Source organism: Leucoraja erinacea, chromosome 8 (genome assembly GCF_028641065.1).
Source record: "Leucoraja erinacea ecotype New England chromosome 8, Leri_hhj_1, whole genome shotgun sequence".
NCBI lineage: Eukaryota > Metazoa > Chordata > Chondrichthyes > Rajiformes > Rajidae > Leucoraja > Leucoraja erinaceus.
Window position 1 is genome coordinate 3,510,252 of NC_073384.1, and position 25,756 is coordinate 3,536,007.

General features: G+C 41.5%; 1 protein-coding gene across 1 annotated transcript in view; it reads left to right on the forward strand.

The window, feature by feature from the left end:
• The window catches only part of kif16ba (kinesin family member 16Ba), a 123,672-nt gene that overhangs the window by 12,556 nt on the left and 85,360 nt on the right, over positions 1-25,756 (forward strand). The window contains exons 2-9 of the mRNA XM_055638839.1: positions 8,152-8,221; positions 10,525-10,638; positions 11,222-11,338; positions 12,246-12,343; positions 16,785-16,894; positions 19,699-19,841; positions 25,075-25,243; positions 25,351-25,482. Of these exons, the coding sequence (XP_055494814.1) occupies positions 8,152-8,221; positions 10,525-10,638; positions 11,222-11,338; positions 12,246-12,343; positions 16,785-16,894; positions 19,699-19,841; positions 25,075-25,243; positions 25,351-25,482 (953 nt within the window). The remainder of the gene's footprint in view (positions 1-8,151; positions 8,222-10,524; positions 10,639-11,221; positions 11,339-12,245; positions 12,344-16,784; positions 16,895-19,698; positions 19,842-25,074; positions 25,244-25,350; positions 25,483-25,756) is intronic.

The following is a 25,756-nucleotide window of genomic DNA, read 5'->3' on the forward strand; positions in this document are numbered from 1 at the left end:
AACACCTTTCAATTCCTTACCACTTAAATAATCTGTTTAAAAATTTGTTTTTTTAAATCAAAATGGATGATTGCACATGTTTTCCAGCTTGTATTACACTTCTCTGGGCTCATCAGTTTACATAAACTCCCTCGAGCACCTCTGCATCTTCCTCACAATCCACATTGGCAACAGAGTTAGTATTATCAACAAACCCACATTGCACTTGGTCCTCTCATCCACATCTTTGAAATGTCATGACTAGATGCGACTCGGCTCTGATCTCTATACCGCTCACTAGTCATAGACTCTCATTCAAAATGAACCCTTTGTTTCCTACTCTTTTCTGTCAACCAATTCTCAATTCATGTCTGTATATTGCCTCCAACTCCATGCATTCAGTTTTTTTAATAACCTCCTATGTGGCAAAATATTAAGGATCCAAATATACCATATCCACTGGTTCCCCTTTATTATAGCTACAACCTCAAAATAGTATTTAACAGGTTTGTCAAGCATAATTTATAAAAAGGGAAATCCCATGTTGACTGCCCTGAACTTTTTTTTTTAAATGGTATCCTGTTACCAGTTCTTTCATAATGGATTGCAGCACTTATGTCAGGCCAACCACTGTATACTTCCTTATTTTCTCTTCTTCTTTCTTAAATTAAACCAACTGCCAAAAAAAAGTTACATAACTTAAAAGTGTGGGTAGACAAAAAGCTGGTATGGCAGCATCTATGGAGCGAATGAAATAGGTAACGTTTCGGGCCGAAACCCTTCTTCAAAGTGTGGTACCAGTATCACCTAGGGAAATGTGGATTTCTTTCAAAAATAACTTCACCTAATAATTTCTAAATGTTGGAATTGTGCGACAATTGAAAGGCTAATCACTTGCGTGGGGGAACTTTCCAAAAAACGACATTACAAATCCCTGCTTCTATAAAGGGACCGACATTTAATGCTTTGGTTAAGAAAGAACTACAGATGCTGGTAAAATCGAAGCTAGACAAAAATGCTGGAGAAAATCAGCGGGTGAGGCAGCATCTATGGAGCGAAGGAAATGTGGGTCTGAAGGTCTGATGAAGGGTCCCGACCAGAAATGTCACCTATTCTTTCGCTCCATCGATGTTGCCTCACCTGCTGCGTTTCTCTAGCATTTATGTCTACCTTTAATGCTTTGGTAATTTGTTAGTTCTTCAGTGTTTTTTATACTGCGTCAAACATAATTCTATATTTTCCAAATTCTTAAGAATGCCAGGATTTTTATATTTTAGGTTCTCGTACAATTGATACTATCATGAGCTCTTGCTGACGAACAAGGGAAATTATCAAAGGCATCTATTTAAGCTACCGTTGGAGGGTAATCGAGCAGAACTCTCATATTAAATTAGCATTACACAGTGCATTATTATTTTCCTTCCATATGCACTTGGAGTTTAACCTAGCCTCAAGGGTTTGAGGGGATAATGTATGTATGTGTTGTGCTCTGTGCTGAGTCTGTTTGCCCAAGTATGCATAATGTAAAGGTTGCTGTGATTCAGACAAATGTATCCATTTGGAAATAATTACCCATTAAAAGCTTACCTGATTTGTTCATAAACCAGTTTGAATTGCATAAGTTGCACTCAAATCAATATAAAAGTAACTGTCGAGTGCAGGCGATATAAGCTCAACCGTGAATGTAATGCGAATTTTCATACAGTTTTTGTAACTTTCATAAGAGTAGAGATCAGCTGACTTTAGTAAATCTGAAAGAAGTCCTGTTTGTGTCAGTAGTGCGAGTAAACAGGTGGTCCCAGTGGTGTTGATGGACATCAAAGAACTGTGGCTGCGCGGTTGCGCAGCGGTAGAATTGTTGCCTTGCAGCGTTGGACACCCGGGTTCAATCCTGACTACGGGTGCTGTCTGTACGGAGTTTGTATGTTCTCCCCGTGACCGCGTCGGTTTTCTCTGAGATCTTCGGTTTCCTCCCACACTCCAAAGACGTACAGATATGTAGGTAAATTGGCTTAGTATAAGTGTAAATTGTCCCCAGTGCGGGGGTCGCTGGTCGGCGCGGACTCGGTGGGCCAAAGGGCCTGTTTCCACGCTGTATATCAAAACTAAACTAAACTGATCTGACTAAAGTGGCGGCGCTGTGAAACGGCTGTGGCTCGCCTGCAGTCTGTCTGTTTTTACTTTTTTTGTGTTTTTTTTTTGTCTAGTTCAGTTAAACTTTTGGTTATTAGGTGGTGTTATGTGTGTGGGGGGGGGCTGAAACAGGGCTTTCTGTCTCTCCCTTCGGGGGAATGCGACTTTTTTGTCGTATCCCCCTTCTCTTCCCCCGCCTGAGGTGAGGCCTAATGGCGGAGCTGGTGGCCTCCAACCTGCGACCGACCTCGAGGATCCGGAGGATCCTTGCGGCCTGGGTCCCGGCTGGAAGGCGCTCCCGTGTGGGAGGCCCGGCTCTCGGCTGGAAGGCGCTCCTGTGTGGGCAGCCCGGCTACCGGCTGGAAGGCGCTCTCCCGTGTGGGCGGCCCGGCTACCGGCTACCGGCTGGAAGGCGCTCCCGTGTGGGCGGCCCGGCTCTCGGCTGGAATGCGCTCCCGTGTGGGCGGCGCTGTGCGGGGCTGAGACGCTCTCGTGTGGGCGGCCCGGTGCGGGGCGGAGACGGTGCTCCCGTGGCTGAGGCGGTGTTACGGCGGCGGCGACCTGAATCCGGGGCTCGGCCGCGGGCCAGTGGACGACATCGTCGGGAGCTCGCAGGTCACAGGCTGGTGCCTGTTTCCCGGAGCTCCCGTGGCAACAGCTGCATCCGCTGGACTGGAGGGCGGCAGCTTCGACCACCCCCGGGCCATGGAGCTTGAACCGCGGGACTAACTTACCGTGGGGTATCGCCTCAGCGCAGAGGGAGAAGAGGAGGGAAGAGACAGTAACTCTAAGACTTTTGCCTCCATCACAGTGAGGAGGTGCTTGGTGAACACACTGTGGTGGATGTTAATTTGTGTTTATTGTGTGTTGTTATTATTACATGTATGGCTGCAGGCAACAACCTTTCGTTGAGACCGAAAGGTCTGAATGACAAATAAAGGATTCAATTCAATTCAATTCACTAGTATCCATTTTTCTCTTTGACCGAGGTAGCCATTCCACCAATTGAACTTGGGAGTATATGTGTATATTTGTAGTGCAGTAGAAATCCCAGTTCTGTGGCACAAGTTTTATGAGGAGATTGGTCTGCATTTATAACTGTCAAAATATAGAGGCAAATGTAGAAAATAATGTTGAAAAGTTATAGTTTTCCATGGGGAAGTTCATCTTTAATCAATCATGGAAGATTTTGATAATGAATATTGGTAAGAGACATTAAACTGAGTGCCCAGAATGCCTTTTCTAACGTAGATCATCATGAAAACCAACCTTCTGTTCATTGATGGTACACAAAAATGCTGGAGAAACTCAGCGGGTGCAGCAGCATCTACGGAGCGAAGGAAATGGGCGACGTTTCGGGCCGAAACCATTCTTCAGACTGATGGGGGGGGAGAAGGAAGGAAAAAGGGAGGAGTAGGAGCCCGAGGGCGGGGGGATGGGAGGAGACAGCTCGAGGGTTAAGGAAGGGGAGGAGACAGCAAGCGCTAGCAAAACTGGGAGAATTCAACGTTCATGCCATCCGGACGCAAGCAACCCAGGCGGAATATGAGGTGCTGTTCCTCCAATTTCCGGTGTTGCTCACTCTGGCAATGGAGGAGACCCAGGACAGAGAGGTCGGATTGGGAATGGGAGGGGGAGTTGAAGTGCTGAGCCACTGGGAGTTCAGGTAGGTTATTGCGGACTGAGCGGAGGTGTTCGGCGAAACGATCGCCCAACCTCCGCTTAGTGTCCCCGATGTAAATTGGGGAGACTAAGCTTCTGTTCATTGATTCCATCTACACTTCACGCTGCCTCGGCAAGGCCACCAGAATAATCAAGGACTAAGTCTCACATTGGTCACATTCTCTTCTCCTCTCTCCCATTAGTACATATTGTACTTCCGGTGGTGCTGGTGCCAGCAGCCTCCACCTACAGCCCGGTATCTTTTTGTTTTTTTGTTTATTTAGTTATGTAAAAGTGTGTGTTTTTTTGGTGTTTTTATGTGGGGGAAGAGGGCACGGTGCGGGGGATACCGTCCTTCAGCCGCTTCCTGGTGAGGACGCGACTATTATTCGAGTCGCGTCCTCCCCCCCCCCCACAGCGGCCTACCTACCTGGATTGGCGCGGCCTTTCCTGCCGGGATCGACCGGAGCTCCAGCAGCGGCGGGACAGTGCTGGAACATCGCGGGGCTGGTGATGCCTTACCGGGGGTCGCCGTTTGGAGCCCGGAGTGCTGGACCTGCTGCACCAACATCACGGAGCTGCGGTTTGCAGAGCTCCCAACGCGGGCGGCGCTGACTAATCAACGCGGGGTCCTGTGACTCTGCCCAGCTCGACCTGTGGACTCAGGAGCTGCAGACTCCGGCAGCAGGAGGCGGCTGATCAGGAGGTCCGGGCCGCTGAGGAGGAGGCTGCTCACCGTCGGGGTTCGGCGTCGGCGTTCCACCAGCCCGGCGTGAGGGCCTGAACATCGGGCCACCCGGGGCGGCGACTGCGGGTGCTTGGAAGGCCCCGTCCACGGATGAACACGGAGGGGAGGCTGGCTGGACTATGGTGCCGTCCTCACCTGGGTGCCATTTATGTTATGTTGTGTCGTGGACTTCTGTATTTGTGCTTTTTTTAAATTTTAATTCAATTTCAATTTTATTTTTAATATGTTTTATTATTTATTTATTATTTATTTTTATAATTTCTTTGTGATTTTTTTTTAATGATACTGCCTGTAAGGAAAATTCATTTCGTTGTCTCAAATTGAGACAATGACAATAAATTGAATACAATACAATACAATACAATTAGGCAAGAGATACAGAAGTGTGAAAATGTATACCTCAAGATTCGGAGCCAGTTTCTTCCCAATTGTTATCAGGCAACTGAACCATCCTATCACCAACCATAGTATGGTACTAACCTCCAATCGAGCTCATTAGAGATCTTTGATCTTTAATTGGACTTCATTGGACTTCATAGCAAAAGGATTTGAGTACAAGAGCAGGGAGGTTCTACTGCAGTTGTACAGGGTCTTGGTGAGACCGCATCTGGAGTATTGCGTACAGTTTTGGTCTCCTAATCTGAGGAAAGACATTCTTGCCATAGAGGGAGTACAGAGAAGGTTCACCAGACTGATTCCTGGGATGGCAGGAGTTTCATATGAAGAAAGATTGGATAGACTCGGCTTGTACGCGCTAGAATTTAGAAGATTGAGGGGGGATCTTACAGAAACTTACAAAATTCTTAAGGGGTTGGACAGGCTAGATGCAGGAAGATTATTCCCGATGTTGGGGAAGTCCAGAACTAGGGGGTCACAGTTTAAGGATAAGAGGGATGTCTTTTAGGACCGAGATGAGAAAATCATTTTTTACACAGAGAGTGGTGAATCTTTGGAATTCTCTGCCACAGAAGGTAGTTGAGGCTAGTTCATTGGATATATTTAAGAGGGAGATAGATGTGGCCCTTGTGGCTAAAGGGATCAGGGGGTATGGAGAGAAGGCAGGGATTGATCAGCCATGATCATATTGAATGGCGGTGCAGGCTTGAAGGGCCGAATGGCCTACTCCTGCACCTATTTTCTATGTTTCTATCTTGCACTCAATGCTGTAGCATTTATTGTGCATCTGTACATTGGATGGCTTGATTGGAATCATGTTGCGTCTTTTCTTTGACTGGATCGTGCGCAATAAAAGCTTTTCACTGCCTCAATACACGTGACCATCAACTAAACTAAACTCTAAGGTGGACATTAGAGACTCTATAGTAATGTTTCAGAAAAGAACAGGATTTTCCTGTTGACTGAGCAATATTTAATGCTAATTCATCCTTTAATTAACATTAAAGCAAATGACTTTGTTATTTTATGGCTATGCTGTGCACAGATTTGTTGCTATGTTTCCTAGAATGTGACATTAATTGTACTTTAAAAAAAAAGGTAAATTGTTTGGATTGATTTGGAAAGCTACGTAAAATAATTCCATTAAAAAAAAATCCATATTATGACATGCACATTAGGGCAATTGTAAATTGTAGTATAATGTTTACTCGGTAAAAACAAAGAACTGCAGATGCTGGCTCATACCAAAGATAGGAACAAAGTGCTAGAGTAACTCAGCATCTCAGGAGAAAAAGGATGGGGTGGTGTTTCGGGTCAGAGCCCTTCTTCAGACTAAAGTAAGGTTCCAACCAGAAACGTCACCCATCCTTTTTCTCCAGTGTGTGTTTACTTCTGGGATGTTGTATAGCAGTCAATCATGTGCCAGCAGATTTTAAATGGATCTAAAATAATAATTTCATTGCAAAAACATAAGTGAAATAAGGAGGTACACAAAGAAAACTGGAGAAACTCAGTGGGTGCAGCAGCATCTATGGAGTGAAGGAAATAGGCTATGTTTCGGGCCGAAACACTTCTTCAGACTTAAGTGAAATAAGGATATTCCACTATCGATTAATTGCTGACATTCTTCAGTCGTCATGATGGTCGGTCTGAAGAAGGGTCTCAACCAGAAACGCCACCTATTCCCTTTCTCCAGAGATGCTGCCTGATCCGTTGAGTTACTCCAGCCTTTTATGTTTGTCTTTGGTCTGATTGACAGTTGATGCCATTGTCCTTAGGGAGGGTGGTTTTGTTTTGTCTGATATCCTGCATTTTAATTGCTTGCGTGCCACTGATGTGCACTTAAATGACTAATGTTAAATAATTTAATTTTGAAATTGTCCCTGTTGCTTTTAAAATGGGATTGAAAGCCTTTGTTGCGCCCAAAAGTGCTGTTACTGGTATACTAATATCAATGTTAATGTCATTTAAAGGAGTTTTCTAACAAATTATACCCATCTGTCTGCATCAGCTGACATTTACATTTAAATGCAGCATGATTTCTATTAGGTGGATACTTCCTAACTGTTTTATTCTTGATGCATTATGTATGATAAGCATAGTAAAAACACAATTAGCTAAAGCTGTAGTATTGCTGCAGTTTTTTTTGCATATTTACTTGCTTCTCGCCTCAATTCACCTACATTTTAGGTTTGAGAACAGAATCTGAGATATCACAGTCAGGATGGTTTGAAAGACTGTTAATCTTTTTGTCAATAGTTATATTGTAGCCAAATAGTTGGAGAGTTGAGGAAAAGTGATTAATGAAGTTTTGAAATGAAATTGGGAATATTGACAATGAACAAAGTTGATGTGATTTGCTGAGGAATGGGTGAAGGAGGTGTTTCCCTAATGCATCTAAACCATGCAGTAATAGTCAACTCCTTTTTTAATCTTAAAATCATAAGCGATAGGAAAAGAATTAGGCCATTCGGTCCATCAAGTCGACTCCGCCATTCAATCATGGCTGATCTATCTCTGCCTCCCAATCCCATTCTCCTGCCTTCTCCCCATAACATCTGACACCTGTACTAATCAAAAATGTATCTACCTCTGCCTTAAATATATCTACTGACAGCCTTCTGTGGCAAATTCCACAGATTCACCGCCCTCTGACTAAAGAAATTCCCCATTTCCTTCCTAAAAGAACGTCCTTTAATTCTGGAGATTCTAGTTCTAGACTCTCCCTCCAACGGAAACATTCTCTCCATATCCACGCAATCCAAGCCTTTCTTTCTGCAGTAGGTTGATTTGTTGAAGATCCTTGCCAGAAAAGCCTTTCATCACTAGTTTTAGTTTATTGTCTCGTGTTCTGAGGTACAGTGAAAAGATTTTGTTCAATGCTATCCAGTCAGTGGAAAGACAACACGATCACAATCGAGCCATTCACAGTGTACAAATATATCATAAGGGCATGACGTTTAGTGCAAGGTAAAACCAGCAAAGTCCGAACAAGGATAGTCTAGGGTCACTAATTAGGTGGAAATAGTTCTGGATACCTTTTTAAAATGTGGAGGGGCAGAAAGAAAACAAACAAATAAATAAAATAGTTGAATACAAGGAAATATAAATGTTGGTTTACAAAAAATGGACACAGTGCTGTGTAAAATAGTCACCTGGTTGATGTAAAGTTGGCATGGGGCAGAACTTTCTTGCTGTTTTGTGTCACATTCTTATGTTTAATTTTTGTGCAGGGAAAAAGAACTGGAGGCCAAATGCATCATACACATGGAAGGAAACAAGACAACAATCACAAACTTGAAGGTATTACTGTAACAGTTTTTATTCTCTCTACAGTCCGCTCCCCTTCAAAGTGCTAGTTACCAATTTGATGACTGCCCAAGATGTAATCATCCAGAACTCCATTGTCCTTTCAGCTCAGGACCATTGAGACTATGTCATTTTATCCACCTATTCCTTCGCTCCATAGATGCTGCCTCACCCGCTGAGTTTCTCCACCATTTTTGTCTACCTTCGACTTTTCCAGCATCTGCAGTTACATCTTAAACATGTCATTTCATCATGTGGCTATGCAAAAAAATTCGAGTCCCTCTCAAAGAAGTCAAACAGTTATCCTCAGCTAAATTATACTGTGACATATCCTGGGAATGGTCAACCTTAACCATTTAATTTTTTAAAAATCTCTAAGCGTGTCAAGTGTCTTTTATTGTCTTATGTCCCAGATAGAACAATGAAGTTCTTACTTGCAGCAGCACAACAATGTTCAGGCTCCTGTACCTTCTTCCCGATGGCAGGGGAGAAATGAGTGTGTGGCCAGGGTGGCGTGAGTCACTGATGATGCTCAAGTTCAAGAGAGAGTTTATTGTCATTGTCCCTGATAGGATAATGAAATTCTTGCTTTGCTTTAGCACACCAGAACATAGTAGGCACAAAGTTGCCCTTTTGAGGTGCCAGCACAACAACCTGGCTCTCAATATCAGTAAAACTAAATAACTGATTGGGGACGTTGGAAGAGGAAGGTTGAAGACCCACAATCTTGCTTATATAAATGGAACTATGGTGGAGAGAGTCAAAAACTTCAAATTCCTGGGCGTGCATATTCCCAAAGATCTTTCCTGGAGCCAGCACACTGATGCGATTAGAAGGAAAGCACATCAGCACCTCTACTTCCTGAGAAGAATTTGGAGATTTGGTATGTCAAAGAGGATTCTCTTGAACTTCTACAGGTACACAGTAGAGAGCATATTGACTGGTTGCATCATTGCCTGGTTCGGCAACTTGAATGTCCAGGAGCGGAAAAGACTGCAAAAAGTTGTGACCACTGCCCAGTCCATCACCGGCTCTGACCTCCCCACCATCGAAGGGAGTTATCGGAGTAGCTGCCTCAAACTTAAGCAAAACCCTAACCATATATGATATCCTGCAATAAGCACTTGCCATTAATGTACCAGAAGTATTCCACTCAGGTTAACTTGCACCAAACCAGTTATCTCGGTCCTAACATCTAAATCAAATACTGATCTGCATTTGCTCAATTTATTTGGATGTATGATTGGCTCTTGCATTCGTATATATATGTACACTCTGGAGTTTAGAATGATGAGAGGGGATCACATTGAAACGTGTAAGGCTATTAATGGCTTGGGCACGCTAGAGGCAGGAAACATGTTCCCGATGTTGGGGGAGTCCAGAACCAGGGGCCACAGTTTAAGAATAAGGAGTAAGCTATTTAGAACAGAGATGAGGAAACACTTTTTCTCACAAAGAGTGGTGAGTCTGTGGAATTCTCTGCCTCAGAGGGCGGTGGAGGCAGGTTCTCTGGATGCTTTCAAGAGAGAGCTAGATAGGGCTCTTAAAAATAGCGGAGTCAGTGGATATGGGGAGAAGGCAAGAACGGGGTACTGATTGGGGCTGATCAGTTATGATCACATTGAATGGCCTGAAGGGCCAAATGGCCTACTCCTGCACCTATTGTCTATTGACATTAATTTCCATTTGAAGGTATTCAGCAAATAATTTAGTGCAAAATCTTTGTTTTCTGTCATTTTTATCTTTTCCCACAAATGTTGTCATTGGCCCTGCTCTTGTGCTGGAGTTAATCCGAATGTCTAGGGTTCCTGATGCTTGATTAAATAAAAAAATGGTCTCGGAACAACTGACCTAACTTACTTCAAAACTATTATGTTAGAGCACCCGAGATCAGGATCGAACTCCTGCCTCTGGTGCTGTAAGGCAGCAGCTCTACCAGCAGGGTGACTGCGCTAAGTTCTGTATTGATGCGAGAAAGTAATGGGTACCTAAACAAGAATCCCGGTTTTAAAATCCACATGTTGGTGTGAATATATTTCTCAAATGTGTAGCTAGTTTCCACTGTACCCTGCGATGGCCTTGTTGCAAGTAAATGCAGAAACATTTTTGAACTGTGTGTAAATGTTGGCGTTACTTATAGCGAGCCTTGAATGTAAGCTGAAATAGCATGAGCCTTACATCAATTGAAACTGAAGTTTTTGTTTTAAAATTCTATATGATCTCTAAATGTTGAAACAATCAAATGAGTTATGGTTTTAAAGATTTTGATTAGGTGCTTGCTTCTTTCCTCTACATAGATTACAGAAGGAAGTTCAGGTGATTTTGGGCGAGAGCGGATTAAAACATTTACTTACGACCATTCTTACTGTTCTGTTGATTGCAGAAGTCTCAAATTTGTGTCTCAGGAAAAGGTATGTTTGCACATGATAATCAAAGGCACATTATTTTCCATCTCACTGATATAAATTCATATTTTGCTTTATCTTAAGTTTTGAAAAATTCTAATATCTGAAAGAATACTGTTCAAATAATCCTGATAAATGCAGAAGCCAATGCATGAACCTTGGTATTCATTGTATAATGTAGCCAGTTGTATAATGTTACCAAATAACTATGCAGGAATTAAAGCACACAAAACTGTAAACGCTGAAATCCTGAGGAAAACACAGTGCTGGAGGAACGTAGTGGGCCAGGCAGCATCGTTGGATGGAATGGACAGGTGACTTTTCAGGTCAAGTTAAGGAGCTTGAAGAATGGCCTCTATCCAAAATCTTGCCTGTCCATTCACTCCACAGGTGCTGCCTGGCCCTCTTTTGAGTTCTTCCAACACTTTGTGTTTTGCTGTAGGATGTTGATGATGGGAGACTCTGATGATGGTAAAGCTTTGTATTTTAAAAAGAAGCACTGCAATTAAGTATGTTTCAACAACTCAATTTTTTAAACCACATAATGCATGCAGATATTCTAGTCTCTTATAAAACATTTATTTTGTAGATATTCAAGGAGCTTGGCACAGATGTCCTTAAAGCTGCTTTTGAAGGCTACAATGCTTGTATTTTTGCTTATGGCCAGACTGGATCTGGAAAATCATATACAATGATGGGAAACCCGGTAAGACGTTTGCACTAACCGTAGTTTCAAAGGGTAGGTTTTATGTAAGATCAATGGTGCAGGAACTAATTATGTGGCAAATCCAATCTTCTAACAGCTTGTACTCTCTCTCCATGTTTTGGTTATGCCTGCAGTTGTAGCATTTTTAAGCTTTGGAATTCCCTTCCCAAAACCGTTGAGTCTTCATTTGCTTCCTTTAAGGTGCTCTTTAAAATCTCTTTGGACAAGCTTTTGATAATTGTGATATCTCCATGGTGTTGCTCTGTCAAATTTAGCCTAATGACGGTTCTTAAAAACTATACGTTTCCTAAAACATGGAGTAGTTTTCCATGTTGGAAGCTAAACGAATGGAAATTGTATTTGCCTCCTTTCTTTTGTGTCCTTTATCCTTGAGATATCTTTGTGGTTCCCAGGTGCCTTCACTTATTCTCACTATTTTGGATTGGTTTATTCCTTGGCTATAAATTGTACCGGTCCCTCCAAGCCAAGCCTTTGGAAGATCCATTTTTTGCCTGCATACAAACCTTTTAAAGATTAGTTTCTTGTGTCCAACCTGCTTGTTAACAGCTCGCCCATAATTCTATTTGCCCTAATCAGCAAGGTGGTTGGAATGGTTTGACTTTGGCACAGTTCATTCCAACTTTAATGGTCCCTTTGGCTCGAAGCTTATTCAATGTCTAGAAATGAGACATTGTTTTCCCAAACAATCTTTCATTCTCAGATTGTGTACTATTTGCTTCATAAACAAAATAAACACTGAGCTGGTTAATTTGACCAACATTTCTTTTAAATGAGTGTTAATGAGAATTATAATGTTTCATTATTTGAAATGTTAGAAGGTACATTTAGGGCTGTATATTTCCTTTGTTCTCCATGCTAAAGACATTCATTGAATATTCTATTTTAGGAAGATGTAGGCTTGATACCACGAATTTGCCAAGGGCTATACGACAGAATTGCTGGGAAGTCTAATTGGAACGAAGCTTCATTTCGTACCGAAGTAAGGTAGGAAGCTGGATTACCTTTGTTATGTTCAATTTCCTCAGGCCTTTGGCTAACATGAAAAATCACAATCGAATCATTAACATCCTGAAGTGTCACAATGACAACTGGATGGTTCAGTGTCGTTTTGCAAGATAATTTATTAAAGGAACTCGTCAAAGATGGAGTGGAATGACCCGAAATATCATGCATTCCCTTGCTCCAGAGATGCTGCCCGTCCCGGTTACTCCAGGTTTTTGTATCTATGTTCGCCAGAGATGGAGATGTAATTGTCAAAAATCTTCCCTGAAGTAGGAATTGAGACCTGTCTTTTATTGCACAATGCTGAAGTTCGTAATACAAAGATTAGGGATAAGAACTGAGTTCATGAAAAAGAACTAGTTAACAAATTTACACAGTATTCCAATAATGTATTTTAAACATTTCATATTTGTTTGTACTTTGCTATATAATAAATACAAATTTAAAGGACTTTCAAACATTTTATAGTTGGGGGAGTAAAAGCACATATTGCAATAACAAATAGTATTCCATTCTAAGGTAACTGATTTTTCAAAACACTATTTAAAAGGGACAATCTATCTTTTAAAACATGTTAAAATGACCAGGTGAAAATGGGGAACAATGAAAGGTTAGCTCTTTATTTCCTATTAAAGAAATCTTTTACATCTCCATCTTTGGCGAAGACTTGCGCATGTCTTGTGGTCTTTATAACATACTACTAATTTTCCATTGGCACAGGTTCTTTATCTTTTGGTAGACACAAAATACTGGAGGAACTCAGCGGGACAGGCAGCATCTCTGGAGAGAAGGAATAGGCAATGTTTCGGGTCGAGACCCTTCTTCAGACTTCTCCCCAGAGATGCTGCCTGTCCCACTGAGTTACTCTAGCATTTTGTGTCTACCTTCGAGTTAAACCAGCAGTTCTTTCCTACACGTTCTTTATCTTTTTGTTGGCCTTCCTTGTAGCTTCCCCCATAAAAGTCTAAATCTCTTCTGCTTATATTCTGTCCTATGTTAAGTTTTCGATCATTCCAATCTGCAAACTCCACTTGATTTCTATTCCTCAAAATATTGAAGTTAAATTTGTAAACATTATCAATAAGTCTTAGATAGACAAAATGCTGGAGTAACTCAGTGGGACACGCAGCATCTCTGGAGACTGAAGAAGGGTCTCGACCCAAACGTCACCCATTCCTTCTCTCCAGAGATGCTTCCTGTACCACTGAGTTGCTCCAGCATTTTGTGTCAATCTTTGATTTAAACCAGCATCTGCCGTTCTTTCCGACACATCTACAGTGCCCTCCATAATGTTTGGGACAAAGACCCATCATTTATTTATTTGCCTCTGTATGCCACAATTTGAGATTTGTTTTAGCTTTGAAAAACTCATTTGTTGCTTTAGCAGTATGTTTGGGATCATTGTTTTGCTGTAGAATGAACCGCCGACAATGGGTTTTGAGGCATTTGTTTGAACTTGAGCAGATAGGATGTGTCTATACACTTCAGAATTCATTATGCTACTATCATCAGCAGTTGTATCATCAATGAAGATAAGTGAGCCAGTATCTTCAGCAGCCACAGATGAGGTGATATGCTTTGGATCTTGGGCAGTTCCTTCTCTCCTCCATACTTTGTTCTTGCCATCACTCTGATATAAGTTAATCTTCATCTCATTCTGCAGCACAACAGAATATGTAAACATAATATGGAACAGGAGATAAAAGTTCAGTATGTCTATATACCATAGACCAAATACATACACAATAAATAATAGATGGAGAGCAGTAGGCTGTTATTGTGCAGAGTTTATTTGATGGCGAGTTTAATAGCCTGATGGCTGTGGGGAAGAAGCTGTTCCTGAACCTGGATGTTCCAGATTTCAAGCTCCTGTACCTTCTTCCCGATGGCAACGGAAAGATGAGTGTGTGGCCAGGATGGTGTGGGTCTTTGATGATGTTGGGGAGGTCAGAGCCGATGATGGACTGGGCAGTGGTCACAACTTTCTGCAATCTTTTCCGCTCCTGGACGTTCAAGTTACCGGCCCAAGCCACGATGCAACCAGTCGGTAGGCTCTCTACTGTGCACCTGTAGAAGTTCGAGAGAGTTCTTTTTTTCATACCGACTCGGTAATCTCAGGTAGAGGCGCTGATTGCATCATTGTGCTGGGACCAGGAAATCTTCGGAAATATGCACGCCCAGGAATTTGAAGTTCTTGACCCTTTCCACCGTCATCCCATTGGTATAAACCGGATTGTGGGTCCCTATCCTACCACTTCCAAAGTTCACAATCGGTTCCTTGGTTTTGCTGGTGTTAAGAGCCAGGTTGTTGTGCTGGCACCATTTGGTCAATCGGTCGATCTCACTTCTATACTCTGACTCATCACCATCAGTGATTTGTCCCACAACAGTGGTGTCGTCAGCAAACTTGATGATGGAGTTCGCACTATGTCCGATACGCAGACATGAGTATATAGTGAGTACATAGGGGGCTGAGCACAGAGCCTTGAGGTGCTCCCGTGCTGATTGTTAATGAGGATGACGCATTTCCACCAATGTATTTCTGTTCATTAAGTCACCTGTGCACAGTGGTCATTGACAAATCCACACCTGACTCTGAAGACTATTTCTGATCTGTCGGACAGGTGTTTGGGGATTTTTCTTTATTATAGAGAGAATTCTACTGTCATCAGCTGTTGAGGTCTTTCTTGGCCTGCCAGTCCCTTTACGATTAATAAGCTCACCAGTGCTCTCTTCTTAATGATGTTCCAAACAGTTGATTTAGGTAAGCCGAAGGTTTGGCTGATGTCACAAACTGTTTTATTCTTGTTTCTCAGTCTATAATGGCATTTGACTTTCATTGGCACAACATTGGTCCTTTTGTTGATAAACAGCAATAAAAGTTTCCAAAGGTGATGGGAAGACTGGAGGAAAGACTAAGTGCTGAGAGCTCTCTTGTCCCTGCATTAAGGAGGCAATTAAACACACCTGAGCAATTACAAACGCCTGTGAAGCCATGTGTCCCAAACATTATGGTGCCCTGAAATGGGGGGAACTATGTATAAACACAGCTGTAATTTCTACATGGTGAAACCCAAATGTATAGAAATGGCCTTTAATAAAATCTGCCAATGTGCACTTTAACTGCATGTAATTTTTTTTCTATTACAAATCTCAAATTGTGGAGTACAGAGGCAAATAAATAAATGATGGGTCTTTGCCCCAAACATTATGGAGGGCACTGTAGAAGTCTTTCTGTGTCTTTATTCCACCATATCTCTACAAGCTCTTGCAACTAAATATTTGCAATAGATATTGTGTTTCTAGCAATAGAGTCCTCTTTATCCTTCCTTTGCTGTACTATTGGCATAGTCATACAGTTTGAAAAAAGACCCTTCAGCCCAGCTTGCCTACACTGACCAACATGTCAGTTCTACACTAGTCCCACCCGCCTGCATTTGGCCCATATATCTCTAAACCTATCCTATCCATGTACCTTTCTAAATTTTTTTTCTTAATTGTTGTGATAGTATCTCCCTCAATTACCTCCTCTGGCAGCTCGTTCCATACACATACCAACAAATAAAGTCACCCCTCTGGTTCCTATCGCATCCTTCCCCCCCCCCCCCCCCCCCCCCCCCCCCCCCCCCCCCCCCTTTGTCCTTTGTTTTTCTGGTTCTTGATTCCCCTTCTCTGGGCAACAGACTCTGTGCTTTACCCGATTGATAACTTAATGTTCTACTGTCTGCAGTTCTTTCACAAAATACTCTGCCCTCATATCTTTCTTTTCATCTTTCGTAGATAATCTTGGCTCGGTGGCATACTCTCACCTCCAAATCAGATGAGAATGGCTTCTATCCACTCTCTGAAGATTTGAGCATATAAAGTGGGTTAATGTTACTGTGCAATACTGAGAGTGTACTGCACTGGTTATTTTTCTGATGTGATCTTAACTAGGGTTCCACTCTGAAGAAGGGTCTAGACCAAAAACATTATCCATTCCCGCCACAGATGTTGCCTGACTCGCTGAATTACTCTAGCACTTTGTGTTTAATGCAGGATTTCAGCTTCTGTAGTTCCTTGTGACTGCAGGTTTTCACTTTTCTTTGGATGTGAGAACATCCAAGACATTGCTGGTTTTGTATTTGCTGAACACCCTTCCAATTGGCATTACATTTCAAAAGGTGTATCGTTGGCATTAGAATGTCCAGAGTTTGCAGAACACCAATTATTTCATCCTGAAAACCAATTTCACGATTTCCTCATTTATATGTCTCATTCTTACCTTTCACTATTCATAATTGCAGACCTTGGGACCTTTGAATTACGAGCATATTTTGGATTTGAAAGTATCGGCAGTTGGTCTTCGTGATTTGTGTGGTGCGGGACTACAAAGCTGTAATTTAATACATTTAATTTAATACCTCTCCTTTTCACAAAACAGCTATCTGGAGATTTACAATGAACGGGTCAGGGATCTGCTCAGGAGAAAGTCGACCAAAAACTACAATTTAAGAGTTAGAGAGCATCCAAAGGAAGGTCCATATGTGGAAGGTAAGAACATTTTTGCAATAAAAATGTCAAACCTAGGCTACATTTATACTGTTTTGAAATGATATGGAAATGTTTGGTCAATTTTTAGAAAAATGCTGATTGAAATTAAATGCATTTTCTTTGATGTCAGAACTGTTAAACAATATACTGCAGAGTGTATTTAGCACATCTAAAATGTGAACCCTACTTCAAGCAACAGATTAATTATTACAACAATACAAGGAAGACTAAACTCATACTTACCTTTTGTTTTCAGCAGAGTTACAAGGGTGATTGAGGAAAGTGTCTTTATGACCAGAACACTTAACTGATGACGAGTGTCATTTTGCATTTTTTAAAAATACATGACTAAAACCTCCAATATTACGCCTAATACTGGCGTCTGCCCAACCATGTAGAAAATTGACCAGGATTTTTTTTTTTTTTTTTTCATGCATTAAGTTATTACTTTATAAAATAAACTGCTGGATAGGATGTTAGAAGTAAACTCAATAATAACTTTCAGGTAGATGGCCAAAAGTTGTAAGACAATGGATAAAGAGCAGTAATGCATAGCTCCCTGAAGGTGGAGTCACATGGAGAACGGGTGGTCAAAAAGGCTTTTGGCACATTGACCATCATCAGCCAGGGTATTGAGTATAGAAGTTGGGAGGTCTTGTTGCTATTGTATAAGATGTTGGTGAGGCCACATTTAAAGTATTGTGCTCAGTTCTGGGCCACCGTGTTATAGGAAATATGTTGCAAGCTGCAAAGGGTACAGAAAAGATTTATGGGGATATTGCCAGGGCTAGAGGGTCTGAGCTATAGGCAGAGGTTGAGTAGGCTGGGACTTCCTTGGAGCGCAGAAGGATGAGGGGTGATCTTATAGAGGTGTATGAGATCCTGAGAGGAATAGATCAGGTAGATGCACAAAGTCTCTTGCCCAGAGTAGGGGAATCGAGGACCAGAGGACACACATTGCCCTCCATAATGTTTGGGGCCAAGACCCATAATTTATTTATTTGCCTCTGTACTCCACAATTTGAGATTTGTAATGGAAAAAAAATCACGTGGCTAAAGTGCACATTGTCAGATTTTATTAAAGGCCATTTTTATACATTTTGGTTTCACCAGGTAGAAATTACAGCTGTGTTTATACATAGTCTCCCCATTTCAGGGCACCTTAATGTTTTGTGACACATGGCTTCACAGGTGTTTGTAATTGCTCAGGTGTGTTTAATTGCCTCCTTAATGCGGGTATAAGAGAGCTCTCAGCACCTCGTCTTTCTTCCAGCCTTTCTATCACCTTTGGAAACTTTTATTGCTGTTTATCATCATGAGGCCCAAAGTTGTGCCAATGAAAGTCAAAGAACCCATTATGAGACAAAAAAACAAGAATAAAACTGTTAGAGACATCAGCCAAACCTTAGGCTTACTAAAATCAACTGTTTGGAACATCATTAAGAAGAAGGAGAGCACTGGTGAGCTTATTAATCACAAAGGGACTGGCAGGCCAAGGAAGACCTCCACGGGTGATGGCAGAAGAATTCTCTCTATAATAAAGAAAAATCCCCAAACACCTGTGCGACAGATCAGAAACACTCTTCAGGTGTGGATTTGTCTATCCGCAGAAGACTTCATGAACAGAAATACAGAGGCTACACTGCAAGATGCAAACCACTGGTTAGCCGCAAAAATAGGATGGCCAGGTTACAGTTTACCAAGAAGTACTTAAAAGTACAACCACAGTTCTGGAAAAAAAGGTCTTGTGGACAGATGAGATGAAGATTAACGGTGGTGGGGATGTTATGGCCTGGGCTGCTGAAGGTACTGGCTCACTTATCTTCATTGACGATAAAACTGTTGATGGTCGTAGCATAATGAATTCTGAAGTGTGTCACATCCAATCTGCTCGTTCAAACAAATGCCTCAAAACTCATTGACCGGTGGTTCATTCTACAGCAAGACAATGATCCCAAACATACTGCTAAAGCAACAAAGGAGTTTTTCAAAGCTAAGAAATGGTCAATTGCAGTGGCCAAATCAATCACCTGATCTGATCCCAATTGAGCATGCCTTTTTTTTGCTGAAGAGAAAACTGGAGGGGATTAGCCCCCAAAACAAGCATAAGCTAAAGATGGCTGCAATACAGGCCTGGCAGAGCATCACCAGAGAAGACACCCAGCAACTGGTGATGTCCGTGAATCGCAGACTTCAAATTGTGGTGTACAGAGGCAAATAAATAAATTATAGGCCTTTGTCCCAAACTTTATGAAGGGCACTGTAGGTTTTCTGTGAAGTGGAAAAGATTTAATAAGAATCTGAGGGGTAACTTTTTCCCACAAAGATGTGGATGTATGGAACAAGCTGCCAGAGGAGGTAGTTGAAGCAGGGCTTATCCAAACATTTAAGAAGCAGTTAGACAAGTACATGGATAGGACAGATTTGGAGGGATATGGACCAAATGCTGGCAGGTGGGACCAGTGTAGCTGGGACATGTTGGCCGGTGTGGGCAAGTTGGGCCGAAAGGCTTGTTTTCGCACTGTATCACTCTATGACTCTCAAGTGTAGGATGAATTGGATTTATTTTTAACCAGCCACCATTTCCTTTCATAATAATTTACATTTCCTTCTGTATCTCCTGAATTTTGCATGCACTTGACTTTTGCAGCAATTTTTCTGTGATATCTTAACATGTATATTTATCCTAATTTGTGAATCTCTTCGATAGGAAACAGGGACACTAGAGAGCCAGTTTTATTATTCATCCACCATTAAACCAAAAGGAGAAAATTCTTCAGTATCCTTATTTTCTATGCTTTCAGATCTATCAAAACATTTGGTACAGAATTACAGTGATGTGGAAGAACTTATGGAAGCTGGAAATGTCAATCGAACCACTGCTGCCACAGAGATGAATGATGTCAGCAGTCGATCCCATGCCATTTTCACCATCAACTTTACTCAAGTGAGAGTCCCGAAAACAGCGTTGTTAACATTGAAGTTTTGTCAGTGGGAACGAATATCTATCAGCTGTAACTCCTAAGAGATCAGGCTTTTCATTCATAAATTAGGAAGACATAAGAACATTGCGAGTGCTCTGCAGTAGTTGTACTGCACACGTGCATGGATACAGATTACTTTATACACAACGGGGTTCAATCAAATTCCTTGTTCAGATGAAGGCCACAGAGTAAATGGTGTATATACAATAATGACAAATACAACAATAAATATGACGACGCGTGCAAAAAAACCCAGAATTTTGCAAGAGTGTAGTGAAAAATCAGAGTAGTGCAAAATATAGAATAACTGAATAGCTGAATGTGGGTTGAGTTTAAGAGTAAGAGTATGTGGCAGTACCTCCGAGAATGGATGTGAAAGAGGTGATTGCTTCAGGTCATGGATACTGGGATCGTCCTAAGAGATAAAGTCTAATATGTGTGCATTTACCACATTTTAATGAAGGACAAATTCCGCATGTAGTTAAGCTATGAAGCTGCATTTCAAAATAGTCTTTGATCTATCAATTGTATTGCCTCAATCATAGGTCCTCTAGGGTTATTCAAAATTGCATTGGGTTAAGAATTTGCTAAATTGCCATCTAAGTGGTGTATTCTTCCCCATGTTGAGAATAAGCAGAGCCGCGTCTAAAAGCTGTTTTAGTTGAATTGATGTGCAGCATTGATCTCTTTCCAAAACAAATATTCTGCGATTGTTTGCATCAGATAGATAAATCAAATTTACGAGTTGCCATAGGACTTGTCTCGTGAGGAAGTACGATATAAATGTACGTTATTGAGATCCAATCAAAAAACTGCTGCTTTCTTGGCCTCTAGAATGTGATGTTCATACTAAAGGGGAATACGGAATTACTTTTCTCCTTAAAATCTCTTCACCAAAGGCTCGTGGGATGGTTAAATGATAAATAGTATTTAATAAAAACCCTCTGATTTTTTCATTTTTAAGTATTAGCTTGGGGGCGACAGAATAGTGCAGTGGTAGAGTTACTCCCTTACCGCGCCACGGACCCGAATTAGAAAATACTAGTATGTAGTAGGATTGTGCTAGTGTACAGGGTGATCGCTGTTTGGCGTGGGCCGAAGGGCCTGATTCCACACTGAAATCTGAAAGTAAATTATAAAAGTAGAACTAAATCAATTTTTTTTATGGATTAATATTCGCTCTCAATGTTTTTTATTTGTTTTCAAACAATTTCTTATACAAAGCAAAACCATTCGTATGTGTAAGAAAGAACTGCAGATGCTGGTTTAAATTGAAGGTAGACACAAAATGCTGGAGTAACTCAGGCAGCATCTCTGGAGAGAAGAGAAGGAATGGGTGACGTTTCAGGTCGAGGCCCTTCTTCAGACTGATGTCGGGAGAGGGCGGTACAGAGATAAAATGTAGTCGGAGACGGTAAGACTGATAGGAGAACTGGGAAGGGGGAGGGGATGGAGAGAGAGGGAAAGCAAGAGCCACTTGAAGTTGGAGAAATCAATAAATAGTTGCCGTTTTTATTACAATTAGCAATGTTACAAAATTTTGAGATTTTAAAAATCAAGTCTGTAATTTATCCCATCCGATAAAGCATAATAATAAGTTTAATTTGACACCTAATTCACTTTCATATCTTCAGTATTAAAAACGTTATGGCCATTTTCATACTCGGAAATCAGCATCTTGTTCCCTATTGCTTTTTCATTGACTTAACACAAAAGCTGTGATCGCGGACAGTCAAAAGCCCATAACTTTCTTAAAAATTAAGAAAACTGAAAGAAATTTTCAGTTATTATAGATTGAAGCATTCTGAAACAAATATGAAACAATCTTACTTGGATGACTTGAAATTAAAGGATATAATTAGTTAGTTACCTAATTGTAGCTAATTACAAAATTCAATTATTGGATCTAAACATCTATCCATTTCTTAAGAACATTTTTAAATAGCCCAAGTGTCCAAATAACATTCAAACAAGAATTCACAATATAACATAATTTTTAAATCTCATTGTCATGGGTTTATAGGCCAAATGGAAGGAATTTAATGTTTAATACCTGTAAATTAATGGCCATTTAAATCAGCTTGCGAGTGGGTTTTTCTGGCGTTGACGGCTTCAGAAGCTGATTTTAAAATCACTCCAGCGAATAACTTGTCGGGCAAATTTTTTCCCATATTAAACGGCCGTCTGAACTATTCCTCAGCCAAAACCTGCACTCCCAACAAAATATAATCCAGGACCAGGAGTGAGATAGCCGCGTTTTAAACCCCCCCCCCCCAAACGCGGCAAAATCGCGCACACGGCCAGTGGCAGAATTGCAGTGCCGCTGAAGGTAAGTATTGTAACATACCTAGTTATAGAACATCGAACAGTACAGCACAGGAACAGGTCCTTCGGCTCACAATGTCTGTGCAAAACATGCTGCCAAGGCAAGCCCTTATCTGCCTGCACATAATCCATATACTTCCATTCCCTGCATATCCATGTGCCTATATAGCAGTCTCTTAAATACCACTATCGTATCAGCTTCCACCACCATCCGTGGAAACGCTTTCCAGGCACTCTCTACCCCCTGTGTAAAAATAAAACTTGTCCTTTAAACTTTTGTCCCTCACACTTTTAAAGCTGTGCCATCCAGTATGTTCTCCTGACTCTCAAATAGAAGACCAATGAATATATGTGTAGGAAAGAACTGCATTCCTTCTCTCCAAAAATGTTACCCATCGTGCTGAGTTCAGCATTTTGTGACTACCAATGATTATATATGGGAGAAGAATTCATTCATCGGCTTACAAACACCTGACTTTTGTTCAGACTGTACAAACGATGTGGGTTTGAGAGACTAGCGGGATGGATTTGCTGGCTTCCGTGGGGCTGCAGGCATGGTCTGCCATTTGGGAACTCAGTTCATGCCCACATTTCCGACGTGAACTATTCAGGTTATGAACAGTTCTCGGGAATGGAACCTTTCCATAACCTGGGGATGACTTATGCCTGCACTTACTGTAAGACCAAATTTTTAAGAAGGAACTGCAGATGCTGGAACAATCGAAGATAGACAAAAATGCTGGAGAAGCTCAGCGGGTGAGGCTGCATCTATGGAGCGAAGGAATGGGTGACGTTTCGGGTCGAGACCCTTCTTCAGACTGATGAGGGGGTGGGGCCGGTGGGAAGAAGAAAGGAAGAGGCTGTGGGAGAGCTGGGAAGGGGAGAGGAAGGAGGGAGAAAGCAAGGACTACCTGAAATTGGAAAAGTCAATGTTCAGGCCGCTGGGGTGTAAACTACCCAAGCAAAATATGAGGTGCTGCAGTTGAAGTGCTGAGACACCGGGAGATCAGGTTGGTTATTACGTACTGTGCGGAGGTTTTGGGCGAAGCGATCGCCAAGCCTACGCTTGGTTTCACCGATGTAGAGCAGCTGACACCTAGAGCTGCGAATGCAATAGATGAGGTTGGAGGAGGTGCAGGTGAACCTCTGCCGCACCTAGTAAGACCAAATGTAGGTTTTGCTGGAGAGATGTGAAGCTACATCTGAAGTACTTGTATGCTGAAGAGATGAAAACATATTAAACCATTATGACAAGTTTGATCAAAATCATGAGATCTGGATGAAGAGGTGAAATTAGACACAGCTGAATGTAAGTTTCTTAATCTGTTTGTTAAATTTGGATCTCCAACCAGGTCCATTTTGGGCCATTATCCTCCCAATTAGTAATCCAAAATTATCTGGTCACATGAGTCAATTATCCTTTCCTGAATACCAATATTGTTAGTTATGCACAAACTAAAAAAACCAACAGAGGTGTTTTTTTGGCCTTTTTATTGAGTTTAGAATATACATCATACTTAATTTTTTTTTTCTTCTTATCTACTAAATCAGAGCTTCAAGAATCTGCTCCCTCAATTCTCTTTTGACATTCAATATATTTGTACCTTTCTGAATAAATTCAGTAAATCAAATCCATGTTCATATACAGTATTTCCTCTTTTGAGGGTGGACACAAAATGCTGAAGTAACTTGGGACAGGCAGCATCTCTGGAGAGAAGGAATCGGTGACATTTCAGGTCGTGACCCTTTCTTCAGACTCTTGAGGCTATCCTGCGCGCTATTTATTAACAATTCCGTTTTGACACTTTATCCAGGACTGTTACCTGACATTATTTAGCTATACATGATCTATATTAGTACCCAGAACAAATCCTCTGTGATGTCATTAACTGGTCACATTTGGTTTGACTTTTTGGTGATTCCACTATTGCACAATATGGACAAGAGTTTTTTTAATGTTTGATTTGCCTTCACTTTTGTCGTGGAATGGCCTGTAACACTTTATTGTAATGCAGAAAGGTTTTATCAGTTTCTTTAAATTTCTTAATGTAGAAGATTTGGCAGCAGTGGCACATCTGGTAGAGCCACTGCCTCACGACGTCAGAAACCTCAGTTCGATCCTGTCCTCGGGTACTGTCTGCGTGGAGTTTGCACGTTCTCGCCGTGACCACGTGGGTTTCTTCCAAGTGTTCCGGTTTTCACCCTCATCCCAATGACCACTGGGTTTGTGGAGAATGGAGTGGTTGGGCTTGTATACTCTAGAATTTAGAAGGATGAGAGGGGATCTTGTTGAAACATAAAAGATTATTAAGGGTTTGACAACGCTAGAGGCAGGAAACATGTTCCCGATGTTGGGGGAGTCCAGAACCAGGGACCACAGTTTAAGAATAAGGGGTAAGCCGTTTAGCACGCAGTTGTGGGTTCGTGGAATTCTCTGCCTCAGAGGGCGGTGGAGGTCGGTACTTTGGAAACTTTCAAGAGAGAGCTAGATAGGGCTCTTGAAGATAGAGGATATGGGGAGAAGGTCGAAACGGGGTACTGATTGTGGATGATGAGCCATGATCACATTGGATGGCAGTGCTGGCTTGAAGGGCCATATGGCCTGCTCCAGCACCTATTGTCTAATATTTTAAGTTAATTGGCTTCTATAAATTGGCCCTAATGTGTAGGGAGTGGATGAAAATGTGGGATAACCTAGAACTAATGTGAACAGGTAATTGATGGCTGGCATGGACTCAGTGGGCCAAAGTGTATCACTTTTTTTTTTAAATTGTTAATTTAAATGCTGCAGCTGCCATCGGGTTACTTTTTTTTTCATTGACTGAACACTGTTGAGTGACGCAAGTAATGATTTTTCATTTTACATCCCAGGCCAAATTTGATGCAGAAATGCCATGCGAAACAATTAGCAAGATTCACTTGGTTGATCTTGCAGGAAGTGAAAGAGCTGACGCCACAGGTGCCACTGGCGTCAGATTGAAAGAAGGAGGGAATATAAATAAGTCTTTGGTCACATTGGGAAATGTCATTTCTGCTTTGGGTAGGTTCTCACTTCAGTTTTCAATAAGCATTAACTGATTGAGTTTGCTTTGGATTTCATGGTGTTCTTGGAAAAAATGATGAACTGAAGTGCTCTTAATTTCACAGCTGACTTATCTCAAGATGGGACAAATTATCAAACAAAGAAGAAACAAGTGTTTGTGCCTTACAGAGACTCTGTTTTAACCTGGTTATTGAAAGACAGCCTTGGTGGAAACTCCAAAACAATTATGATTGCCAGTAAGCTTTTAGCTTTTAAGATGTGTATAAATTCAAGATCCAATGTATTCAATTTATTGAGTCTATTAACTACCTCAAACCCTGAATGATTGCTTGAGAAATAATCATTGGTATACATTTCTTTGAGAAGTAAGCGAGTGGCAAAAAAGGGACTTTTGATTTAATGTAACTTTACGTTTATTCCAATTCCAGGGAATAGGAAGGTCAAATTTCACCTTCAAAATCCCCATATCCCTTCAATTGTCCACCACCATTGAGGTAGAATATATACATA